A 13,019-nucleotide genomic window follows, 5' to 3' on the forward strand; every position below is an offset into this window, starting at 1 on the left:
TGCAGCCTCTCTGTTGTCTTATAATTGTAGGCCTACTGTGTGGAACTGATTCGACCTCCACTTGAACATGAATGTTTGCGGATCTTGATCTAAGCCTTAAAACGATTAATTCCGGCGCCCATGTCTCGTGTCCCTGCCCTGAGTAATACCAAAATTAATCCGAATAGAACGTTGTTTGTTGTTTAATCGCATCGCCACATCTATAGGCCCTAGCCTAGACTGGACAGGTTATGCCTATTAATCTACACAATAATTCATTCAACCTAATCTAGTTAATTTATTTGAGGCTAAAAACAATGCATGGATCATTGTGCGTTTCTCCTCCAGTCCAGTAGGTCTATCTCTGCAAAATGTCATAATTCACCTACGACATCCAGAGGATATTCTAATCTAAAACGGTTTGGTACTGTCACAAATATCTCTGGATTACCCCAACACAGACAAAGTTCAACGTCACCATTATTTTGAGGAAGCGGACCTATGGGACAAGGAAAGGAGGAGACAGAGCCTTGCAGCTTCCAATCACACCACGCATGAGCCAGTAGTCCTCTTTCCACTTTGTGTACAAACAATTAGGCTTCAATACTACACGTGAAGACAAAATAATAGAAATATAAGTAAATTGAATTTGAATCTTCATACCAATTATTCATATCGAAATTACTTTTGAGAACATATTCACAAGGCCCAATTTAATAAATAAAATGTGTCCCTCTAGTGGACATGTTTGCTGTCATACATTTTCCTAGATTTGAGGTTCCAACTGAGACATCAGTTATCATGGATACAAAGAATATGGAGACTATTGATGGATAGATGCAAGCATTGCAGAGCAGGAACAGGACATGACGCAGCAGTATGTGGCATCTCATTTTAATATAAAACAGATTAAACACAGTAGCAGTACCCACAACCAGTCATTTCCATGAATATCAATTGGCCCATGTTATGCACTAATATAGCCTAGATGTAGGCATACTGTGCTATGACCTCATTAGACCAACCATAAAATAAAAACAGCAAAATAAAAGCTTCAGCCCATAAAGCAGGAGGGAGACGGGTAGTTATATTTTTCTTTATACATTTATTAATGAATATATAAAAATATTTCAGCTTAAGGCCTTGATGTAAATAAAATATAATTGAGTAACTCACAATAAAATAGGAAATGATTGTCTTGTTAAAAGAGTAGGAATGTAAGTCTAGTTTGTGACTTGAGCATTACCGATAACCCAACACCTAATAAAATAAAAATTAATATGTGGAGATCCTAAAATAGTTTTTCTCTTTCATTCTACATCCCTGCATTAGGTCTTTACATTAGGAAATGCATAGCATGAATAAAAACAAAATGAGCTCACACGTATTTTGTCAGATTTTAGGTTTTCACCATTTTGACAAGTACAAGATGTCTGTGAGATCACTGAGCCGAGAAACCTGAAATTGTAACAACAATAAAAATATATATTTTTTCTAAATTCTATTTTAAAACCAAATTACAAACAAGGAAAATAGTGTTGTTCAATGCAATGCCCCCACCCCCACAATGCATTTCTAACCACAGGAAGGAAGACATCTACAGAGATTGTGGATTTACTGATTTGTTCTATTTGAGTGTTTTGCTCAAGCCTCACAACATATCGGCAGTGTTCAACCATGAATTGGTGGGCACTGGGTTTCTCTGAAACTGAACACTGGTTGCCATTTCTGTGTTGTTGATTTTTTTTTTTTTAAATGCACCAAAATGCAAAGTCCATGGCCTATGGTGGATGCGAGGACCTGTCTGGACCTCAATGGCCACCATTGCACAACATGCAGCCAGTAGCTACAGGTCTGTATCTAGTCAGACATGAAATAAAGTGGTTACAATTGTTTGTCTGCGAAATGCATTGATAACATCCCACTGCAGAGATACAGTATATACCACCAAAGGTCTCTGTAGTCAAGGTTTTTTTCCCCCAACAAGCTTGACCGCTTGAAAGAGATATTCCCTTCTAAGGATGCTCATCAAGCCACAGTCTTCAGATGTTTCCAGTGCTGATGATTGAGCCTTCAGGAGGCCATCCAGACACCAGTGTGTTATGAAGCAGCAGAGTTGCATTTCTTGGAGCCATAGTTGCTAACTACGTTAGCTACTTTGTTGTTTGCAATGCAATTTCCCATTGACAACTACCCAAGTTGGTAACTGGCAAGACTGGCTAACAACTACGGTTTTGAGAAACGCACGCCAGAGTTGTATAAAGTAGAAGTTAAAGAAAAGTGTAACCCCCTCATTAGATACTGTAGAATAACTGGTGTAACAACTATGCAATATCTATTGCTGTACTAACATCATGAATTCACATCTACGGTAATTTATTAGACCTCTGCTATACAGTGATGTGCCGCAGAAAGAACAACAAAAAGTGGGTGTACACTATAACAACAGAACCACGTGCTGCACCGCCTCAGTGTTCGTTTTCAGGGTCAGTTTGTCTTGATTCCATACTGTGAAGTCTTGTGTAATATAAATTCCCAGATCATATCACTCCATCCAATAACTGGGAATTACTAATATGCTTATCAAAACAAATTAAATGGTTAACCCACAGTGCACTGCTAGACAGTATGTGGAATTGTTTTTCAAAGCAGTTAACTGTGAAGTATCTTTTTTTCATCCATTCTGACATACCCACCTTCATCCCTCACTGATATTTAAAGAAACCCCAAATCAAAACTATGTTTTAATGGCATTGCCAGTATTACAAAAGCACAAGAAAGAAATTGCATATATGGCATCTTAGCCAAGTGATGTAAGCAAAGCTGTAGTCAATGACTAACATTTAACTGTATGACAAGCTGTCACATTAATACATTATATGCCTCAAATAAGCACAAACACCTTCACCCGAAGTGACTATTATCATTTGTAATTCATTGTATATGATGTACTTTTGTTTGTATTTATGAAAGGTCAGTGGCTTACCGCAGACCTGAAATTGTAAGTAGAATGTCTTAGCAGTTCAGCATTATGTAACAGAATACTCTGTGAAAATTACACTGGGATCACAGAAAGATGCTTTGGTATTGTTCATTTACAATCGAAGAACATTAATGCTTACAAGAACACATCATGAATGTTGTACTGATATTGTTGTGATGAGGTGAACCGAACATCTTCAGCTGCACAAAACATAGAGATGTATTTCCTCAAATTGTAATATGGTAAACTGTACTGCTGAATAAAGTGACGCTAGCTAGCTACTGACCCTGTGCGTAAAGTGCTATATTTCCATGTCAGGACCTTCAAATGTGGCCAGACCAATAACACCCTTTGCAATATGCTTATGCAGCACTCTAAAAATCTGTCAGAATGGCAACAGTGTTTAACACTAAAAAGCATACATTGTCTGTGTAACTACAAATGCAGACATGAACAATTTCACATACAGCTTCCACAAGGAAGAAGGTATACATTAACCAACACACAGCAGTCAGCAATGGTCCCACAGGTAGAAATGACCATCTAGGTGTTGGACTGAATTCTCTTAGTCAATTCAAAGGAGCTTAGTAGGTCCGATTACACAGTTGAATCTATCCATGTTTGGTTACTTGAAATGATGGTCCCTGCCAGTGGGTTTGACATCAGTGAATCAGTGTTAGGTGACCAGGTCTTTAGGCCAATGTGAGCGCTTTCACACGGGCATGTGCATCTCCGTGTACTCGTCCTGCCCCTCCTTCTCATCAAATGTGGGCTCTGCATCGTCTGCATCCAGCTGTAACCAAAGGACAATGGGTGTTTAGACTGAGGAAGCGCGACAGCTTGTATAGTCTACTTGAGATTTTCTAGAAGAAGGTTAAAATATGTCAGGATTGTTAACGTCATTTAGAGCAGTATTTTTTACAATGTACTAATAATTCAAATATTCAATTGCAATAATCCACAATAATAGGTTATTACAGTTTATGGACCCAACATTGACATTTTTAGACATTCTCACTTTTCTATAAAGTATTTCTTGTTCTGAAGCATTTTCAGATGAGTCAGGTGGTATTAGTATGTAAAGTGCATGGTGTAATATTAAAACTAAGCATGTGTAAGTAGTATAACCGGTATCCCACACTCTTTATGGCGCCAGTAATAATCTACAGTGAGGCATTACGTACACATTGCATCTCTCGTGGGGTAAATATCCGTGGCAGGAGGAACATCTTCACTGGCACAGTCAGGATCAGGACGAATGGGAAGGCGAGAGAAGCAGCAGTTGACATGACGGCCCACAGCAAGATCAAACACACCATTTGGACCCCGGTGAACAGGTGCATGCGTAGCGTTTTCACCTGGGGTTGAGAAGAAGGGGGAGGAAAGAGTGGCTGGTAATCGGTCATGGAAAACATTTAGGTCTTGAAGCTGAGATCTTAGTGCGTCCTGTGTTCCATGCATGAGTCTGATTTGTGTGTGCAAATAGGTATGCTCCAGCAGGCACTTTTATCTAAAGCAGCTTACAAGGAGGAAGTTCAAGTCAACAGGAACAATGTGAGATATGGGTACTATAATTATTTACAAATGCTATACAAGTTTACATTCTGCCACAGCTCTGAGGCATACTGACCTTTCGCACGTAGGTGTGGTCGGGGTGATACTTTGGGGGCATCAGCAGCAGTAGCATCCGTTCTGTCAGCTGGATCCCATTGAGTGACATCACACCCATATACAGGAATATGCCAAACAGCACAGCTAAGGGAATCTGACGCAAGAGATCTCCAATGACGATGGAAAGGCCTGGAGGGAGGACAGGGGAGAATTTATTTTAATTACGCAATGATTATGAGTTATCATTTTGTACACATAACTCAGCTGTTAAATCACTGCAAAGTCTTAACAGCCCTTCAGTGAACTACTTTTTAAGACCATTGTCTGCCACAACCATGGCCTCTTATAGCAATGGAAAGGATAGGTTATCAGGGTCACACCAGTCATTATGGGGTACCTGCCTGCCTACATCAATGACCGTCAGCTTACCCACAAACAACGCTACAAAGAATCCAGTCACCCGCTGCTCCTTCACTTCCTGTATGCGCGGCTTGTCGCCCGGGGCGACCGCCTTGCTCATGACCGTGAGTGCGTTGGTATGGGTGACAGAGCGCACGGTGGCGGCAGCCAACCATGGCAGGCCGAATATAGACAGCACTCCACCCAGGGCCACGATGATCAACAGGTCCACGTGAAACCCGGAACCCTTAACCAGCTTCCGCTCCTTCTTGCAAACTATCAGCCTGAATTAGAGAGATAGAGAAACAAAGAGAGATGATAACATTAAAGTCAATTGATGTACTATGTGTATTGTATATTAGTTAGGGATGCAAACAATTACTAGATTAATCGACTTTAATTGATTATTGCATTAATTGAATAAAAAACAAAACAATCATAATCAATCGCCAATTCAACTGACAAGAGACTCAGGTGAAATGGGCATGTGAAGAGTGTGTGTGAAGAGGGGTGTGAATAATGGGAATATTTAAATCACCTTTGGATTAAAGCATTTAAATAGAATTCATTTAAATGTAGTATTTTATTTCGATTTTTAAAATGTACATTTTTAGATTTAATCTAGGGTTTTTTTCCGGGAAACGTTGAGATTTTGGGGGGAGAAAGGCCGCTTATCAATTAATCGTAAGTCGATCAATAAGGTCAATCAACTAACGATAAATGAATTAATCGATAATTTGTATCCCTAATATTAGTATGGCAGGACGATCAAGATGATGCCTTGCTTTAGCCAGAATACCAAACTAAAAAGTCCTCTCAATCCATCAGTTTCTTAAAAACCCACGTGGTAATCTGAGTCTCCATGAAGATGAGGATGAAGACCAGCAGAGCGGGCAGGATGCTTGCCGCCATCATCCAGATGGGGAACTGACCGTCCGAGCCCAAAGGGTTGATCACCCAGCCGCGCTTTGCCGGACTGGTCACAGAGAAGCCACTGGGCACGCTCAGCTTCTGCACGGACAACAAACAAGGAGAAGGCGGTTAGCCCTCCTTCTCCACTGCTGACATGCCATCAGAAACTTCAAGTGAAAAAAGTATTTTCATTTTATTTCATTTATCCTTTATTTAACCAGGAAAGGTCCCGTTGAGTCACAATGACTCTTCTTCCAGGGAGTCCTGGCCAAGAGGCAGCAAGTTAAAAGTTACAAAAGAAAAACACAAAAGACAAAGAACAACACTACCAAAACACTAGACAAAACAACAAAACATTGCAAAAAGTGTTGTAACATGTAACACAAGAAGGCAAGTCTCTCATTCCTAAGATTAAAACTAAATAATAAAATAGTAAAAGACACATAGACCCATGAGCACCATATTCAAAAACAAAAGCATGTATGGTTATGGTTACAAAAGAGGTCCGGAATCCCTCACCTGTGTGTAGGTGTCATCTACGCTGTAGTCCACGAGGACCATGATCAGGATGGATATTGGAACCCCAAAATCTCCAATGACCCTGCGGAGCTGAATCACAGTTCTAATAAGGGAAAGAGTCCACACAGGCAGAGGCCTGTTTAAATTGTACCAGTATTACACACACAGCTTGTCCTTACCCTGCCCGGAAAGAAGGCACTGTTCTTGAACTTGCGCAAGTAGAAGGCTATGAAGAAAGTGCCAGTCATAAGGACAAAAGACATGAGGGCGGTGTTGGGCTCATCCAGTACTTTCGTCGGGCTAGATGTGATGATGTTGATGGTACTGATGTTGTGTAGTGATGTAGTGTTCTCTGCAGAACTGTTAGTGTAGCAGCGTTTTAGGGGGTGATCTTGGAATATCTGTGAAGGGAATACAGTAATAAGATTAGTTCAGATGATGAAAGAATTTCTTTCTGAGATTGAATCCTTTCTTGAAGACGAAAGTAACGTTTTGTTGAGATTTTTTGTTTTTGCCTTAATGAGCTTTGAGAAGGTCTCGTAGATGAAGATGAGTGAGATGAGGAAGGCGAAGATCTCCTGGGTGAAGCGCGATACAAAGCGGACCAGGAAACTGCCTTCGAAGGCCACCATTAGAACCACAATGATTATGAGCCAGAACCCAATCCAGACTCTCCCTGTGAGGTACTCCATTTGGTTTTCTTTACAGAACTGGGAGGGAATATGAATAGAAGGAGACACAAGTAGAGGAAAACATTGTCATCAGCAAAGATTAAAAAAATGGTTACTATTACAGTATTTTAAGGGCTTTCATCTGAACACGATACCCACCAAAAAAAAAATCACTAACGCATTATCATAATCCAACAAGGATGCAATTTCAAAATGTCATAATCAATGTGTAAAATAATTTTATCCATACAACAAAGCAGTCAGAGTTGGCTTATGACGGCGTAACTCACTGAGTAGAAGGCCTCCTCAAACACCAGCAGGGGGCCAGAGAACCCTACTATCAGCAGCGGCTGGGCACTCAGCAGACAGAACACCACCCCATGCATCGCCGTGGCGATGATGAGCTCAGACACGCCCATCAGACCCCCTGTCTTTTCACCTGCAGGGTTGGAAGGAGTGTTATAACTGCAAAGACAAGAGAAGTGTTATAACTGCAAAGACAAATATCATGAGGAAAACCAAGAAGACATTTCCAAACCATTTTCAGTACACGAATACAGTAATCCAACATAACCCATAGAAACCCAAGAAAAATGCCTCATCAAACTCTATTCGCAATGTTCAATAAATGCTTTGTATGACAACGTAGCCTCTTACTGCAGCAGGGGTCGCCGGCGACCCTATTCACTTGCTGAAAATGCCTAACTACATCATAACAACATTGCTATGACATTACAGAGAGCCAAAGTGCTGCGCTAAGGGGAGATGGTCCATGCATGTGTAGGGGGAAAACATGCATAGTTACATACATTCACACATCACTGCACGATATTAGGAAAATATGCGGTACATGCTAACATGACTGTATACCGTGATATCTATATTACTCACGATATTTAATACATATATTTTCCCCTCTCAACTTGCCATTCTACACTTTATCATGTATAAAACGACTGAGAGCAATGTTTTATTAGGAAAAAAACATGGCTGCTGTACAGCATCAACTTAAAATGTCAACCTTTTTAATACCTTTTTTTAACCTTTTTACCAAATTTGCTGTTATTAAAATTTAAAAACTAGGTATTGTAATTTAACCAACTTTTGCGATACGTGTATTGCAAGCTGTGATATCGCGATAACGATACATTTTCGATATATTGTGCAGCCCTAGTAAGAGTGCAACCTTAATTAGTTCTTCCTATCACATGCCTCTCCTATACATCCCCATCTTCAAGTCTTACCCAGAAGTCCTCCAAATGTAATGGCGGGAGACAAAGCAGCAAAGTAGATGAAGATGATGGCAGCCATACACTGGGGATTGAGAGCATCTTTGAAGTCACTGATGTACTTGGGGTAGCGCCGCTGCACATCCCGAATCACACCCCCAAACAGGCGACCCGTCCTCTGTAACGGGTCATCTCCAGGCTTGTAGAGTGGGACGAGAGCTGGGAATACAGACGGGCAGAAAATGAATACCGGTTACATATACTTTGTATTTTGTACTCATCTTAACTATCTGGTACATGCCAGTCATACTCTAAAAATGTGAGCAGCTTAAAAACACACTATCAAGCTTTATTTCATGAACAGTGGACAGCTGAACAGCTTTATTTCATGAACATGAACAACCAAATGCGTGGGTATGTTCCTGTGTGTGTGTGTGTGTGTGTGTGTGTGTGTGTGTGTGTGTGTGTGTGTGTGCGCGCTCATACGCTTGAGTGTTAAACACATTGATGCCTAAAGCACCTGCAAAAAAGGCTGCTGAATGCCTAAGCCCTTTTTAAGAAAAGTTGCCCTCAGCCTATAAAAAACAAAATATCTCATGAGCCTGAATGTTGCGTCATGCAGCTCTAGGCACCAGACCAATGTTGCGCAACGCAACATCCAGAATCAATGGGTTAACCCATTGTGTCCTGGAGCGACATATATGCTGCATTCAGGTTCTTGCGATTTGAGCTGTTTATGCTGCTTATGAGCTGGGTATGTTAGAGCCGAATGAACACATTCTAGTACAAAATGAAGGTTCTAGCTTTTAAATGCAACTTATCTCATGTTCTTATGTGCTTCGGAGGCTGAGATATTTAGGTTTGATAGGGAGAGGGCAGCTTTGCCCAAAAAGGGCTTAGGCTAAAATGGGTTAAAAGTAGGGCTGGGGATCGATCCTAATTTCCTGGATCGATTCGATTCCGATCGAGAAGGCTTCGATCCACGATCCGATTTGATTTGATTCGATATCGATCTTATGTATTGCTGGGCTGTCACTTTAACCCATTTATGCCTAGAATTCTTATTTATTTTTATTTGACCTTTATTTCACCAGGAAGGTCCCATTGAGGTAGAAACCTCTTCTTCCAGGGAGTCCTGGCCAAGACGGCATTAAGACAGTGGAGGCACATGTATATTATGACATAAAAAAACAGATTTTTTTTTTTTTTTTTTAAAGCACACGTAAGGATAAAAGACATATCAGACATAGGGGCAAACAAAATAGACACTGGACAAGACTAACAAGTAAGAACATCAAGCACTAAACAGTAAGAACTAACAAACTAATAAAATCTGACATAAAAACACACACACACACAAAACCTCTGTAAAACTGAGTTTAAAAGCAGTGACACTCCTCTATTAAAGTTGTTTTTAAAAGATTTTTAAAACTCTCTACAGAGGGCACAGATGCCAAGTTTAATGTGTTTTGGAGGTTATTCCAAACATGTGGGGCATATGAACTAAAAGAAGTCTTACCTAATTCAGTACGCACTGTAGGAATATTTAAAATAATTTTATTTCCTGACCTAGTGCCATAGGAACTGGTTTGGCGTGACACCAGACAATTGATATATGATGGGAGTTTACCCACCAATGCCTTCACAATAAAAATGAGGAAATGGCTTTTCCTCCTAAGTGATAGTGAAGTCCATGTTACCATTTCATACAATGCGCAGTGATGTGTTTTCATGTTTGCGTTTGTAATAAAACGTAGTGCCGCATGGTAAACTACATCTAGCTTCTTTAGAAGAGAGGTGGACGCATGCATGTATAATATGTCACCATAATCTAAGATGGGTAAAAATGTACTCTGGACCAATCTTAGCCTAGCAGCAAAAGGAAAACATTTTTTCAAACGGAAATAAAAACCCAGTTTTGGTCTAAGCTTTTTAAGAAGATGGTCAATATGTGATTCAAAGTTCAACTTTTCATCAAGCCAAATCCCTAAGTACTTGTATGTTTTAACCCTTTCTAGCAAGGTACCATCAGTAGTGGACACGTCAACATTAGATAATGATGAGCGGGTACGCGTGAAAACCATGTACTTTGTTTTCTTTGCATTTAGGACCAAACGCAGACTTAGCAAAGACGTCTGCAAAACACTAAAAGCAGTTTGAAGAGTCTCAACTGCAGTATTTACAGAAGGGGCAGATGTATACAGAACAGTGTCGTCAGCATACAGATGCACCTTTGCTGAATCAAGACCAACACAGAGGTCATTTATATAAATAGTAAACAAAATAGGCCCCAAAATTGACCCTTGAGGCACACCCATTTTGACCCCTACCAGAGCAGAATTACTATTGTCAACAGCTACACATTGGGTTCTCCCAGATAAATAATTCAAAAACCACTTCCGTGTCATGTCACTAAAACCAATATGTTGTAGTCGTTGCAGCAGAAGGTCATGATTTACACAGTCAAATGCCTTAGAAAGATCAACAAAAAGAGCTGCACAGGACCTCTTGTTATCTAGGGCAGAGATTATGTCATTGGAAACTAAAGTAGTGGCGGTGATAGTGCTGTGATATTGTCTGAATCCTGATTGTGTAGATGATAAAATTTCATTTGCAGTCAAATAATGTTTAACCTGTTCATTCACTAAAGACTCAAATATTTTAGCAGTTACTGATAATCTAGAAATGGGCCGATAATTGTCAGGCAATGAGGGGTCACCTCCTTTTAGTAGCGGGAGAACCATTGCTGATTTCCATGACCTTGGAATTTCACCACTTGTGAGGCTAAGATTAAATATTGAGGCTATAGGACTGGCAATCACACTTGCTGCTGCCTTCAAAAAAAGGGGCTCAATTTTGTCTGCACCAGTGGATTTTCTTACATCTAATTTTGACAGTGCTTGATACACTTGGAAGGGTGTAATAGCTGCGAAATTAAAACAGGATGAGATTTCTTTTTGAGGCAGAGTAAGGTTACCTGACACCGGAAGGTGAGATGTAACTTTCTCTGCCGCCATATTAAAATGTTCATTAAATGCATTTATAATATTATCCTTCCCTTTAACCTCACCTTGAGATGTATTTAATACTTCAGGCAGTGTGGGTATTTCAACAGCTCCCTCTGTGGACTTAATCAACTTCCAGAATTTACAGGGGTCATTTAAATTTTCGTTTATCAATTGCATATAATGGTTGCTTTTGGCAGCTTTAACTAACTTTGTACACTTATTTCGTAGTGCCCTATAATTATTCCAGGATACAGGATCGCCTTGTCGCTTGGCCAGAGACCAAGCCTTATCCCTCTGCCTGATATGGTTTGCCAGGTTATCATCAAACCACGGATTATCTCTGCCACTGACATTCTAAGACCGGTTATAAAAACCTAAATATATAAGCCTTTGATGCCCACACAAACATGAAATACTTTGGTATGTGATAAATAAGTGGGAAACTGTGGAAGGGAGCTACAGGATGTGGTTGAGAAAATAGCGCCTATAATGATCTTCAAAAGATCGATCCAGAAAGTTGTGAATCGATATTGCCCTTTTCGAACGTGAATCGATATTGGATCACGATTCGATCTCTTGAACCCAGCCCTAGTTAAAAGAGAGAGTATTACCTTCATCAGGGCTCTTGAACTCCTTGGCCAGCAGCTTGCCCTCCTGCTCCTGCCTCTTGCGGAGCATCTCCTTCTGGAAGCGCGCCACCGAGTGCAGCAGCTCGTCCCCGTCCACCTCCAGGGGGGGCAGCACGATGCTGCAGTCCAGGAAGCTGTTGATGGCATTCAACAGGTCCTGCCGCTCATCCGCCAGGTACGCTGCCTCGTGGAAATGCTTTGAGGGAATTATAGACAGTTGTTGTTATGATGTGTCCACACTCTCAGACTTCAGACTGAATAGTAGTTGATATTGTCTTTTTTCAGAGAGTGCGCTCAACTCCCGACTGTTTTTTACAAGGTCTTTGGGAACGAGCAAACAGCAAAGTTCATATTTAGTAGAAAAGCCGCACTCTCAGGTGTAATTCTTGTATTTTACTCTAGGGGGTTAGCATGACAGACAGAAGTTTCGGCCTAAGTCTTCTTCTTTTCTACTAAATAGTAGATAATATTGCCATTACATTCTGTCAAGGTAAAATAGAATATTTCCAGTTCTTTGAAACAGTAGAGAGTGCCCATTGTCAGACATGGACCACGGTCCTGTTTTTAAACTGCTAAATGGAGTCAGAACAGGTAGCCCCATAACACACACCGTTCCACCACTGGAACATCGTAATAGTCACTGAAAGAAAAAACGTTACTACCATAGTACTATACCACTATGACAGTGCACAGGGCCTTTAGTAATACATTATGACTTGGTCACTGCCATTCTGGAAACAGCTGATTTACAAGAGGGGCCGTTTCTTAAGGGGTTAAGAAAAGACCCATGTGCACCACCCACCTTGTCCGACATGAGCGTGGAGATGGAGCGTCCGATCTGGTGGTAGTCCATGTTGGCGCTGGGCGGCCCGAGCAGCACGAAGAGGAAGCGTACGGGGATGGGGACCTCCAGCACGGCCTCTAAGAGCACAGCCTCCTGCAGACGCACAAATGCCATGGAGGGCTGCTCCAGGAAATCCACGCTCCCTACATTATGCATCAGAGGTGTCAGGAAGTCTCAATGTCATCTTTAAACAATGTTTCATTATCAGTTGTTATCTACGACATCAATGTTGTTA

General features: G+C 40.8%; 1 protein-coding gene across 6 annotated transcripts in view; it reads right to left on the minus strand.

The window, feature by feature from the left end:
- Positions 1-857: 857 nt before the first annotated feature.
- Positions 858-13,019, minus strand: part of slc4a2a (solute carrier family 4 member 2a) — a 38,201-nt gene continuing 26,039 nt past the window's right edge. For all 6 annotated transcript variants that reach the window (XM_063219246.1, XM_063219250.1, XM_063219249.1 and 3 more), the window contains 12 exons: positions 12,743-12,927; positions 11,923-12,136; positions 8,319-8,522; positions 7,365-7,513; positions 6,919-7,113; positions 6,583-6,804; positions 6,404-6,493; positions 5,817-5,983; positions 5,003-5,256; positions 4,593-4,762; positions 4,147-4,320; positions 858-3,755 (listed from right to left, as the gene is read on the minus strand). In XM_063219246.1, the coding sequence (XP_063075316.1) occupies positions 3,675-3,755; positions 4,147-4,320; positions 4,593-4,762; positions 5,003-5,256; positions 5,817-5,983; positions 6,404-6,493; positions 6,583-6,804; positions 6,919-7,113; positions 7,365-7,513; positions 8,319-8,522; positions 11,923-12,136; positions 12,743-12,927 (2,105 nt within the window). In that variant the 3' untranslated portion in view covers positions 858-3,674. The remainder of the gene's footprint in view (positions 3,756-4,146; positions 4,321-4,592; positions 4,763-5,002; positions 5,257-5,816; positions 5,984-6,403; positions 6,494-6,582; positions 6,805-6,918; positions 7,114-7,364; positions 7,514-8,318; positions 8,523-11,922; positions 12,137-12,742; positions 12,928-13,019) is intronic.

The sequence above is a fragment of the Engraulis encrasicolus genome, chromosome 16 (assembly GCF_034702125.1).
Source record: "Engraulis encrasicolus isolate BLACKSEA-1 chromosome 16, IST_EnEncr_1.0, whole genome shotgun sequence".
Lineage (NCBI taxonomy): Eukaryota > Metazoa > Chordata > Actinopteri > Clupeiformes > Engraulidae > Engraulis > Engraulis encrasicolus.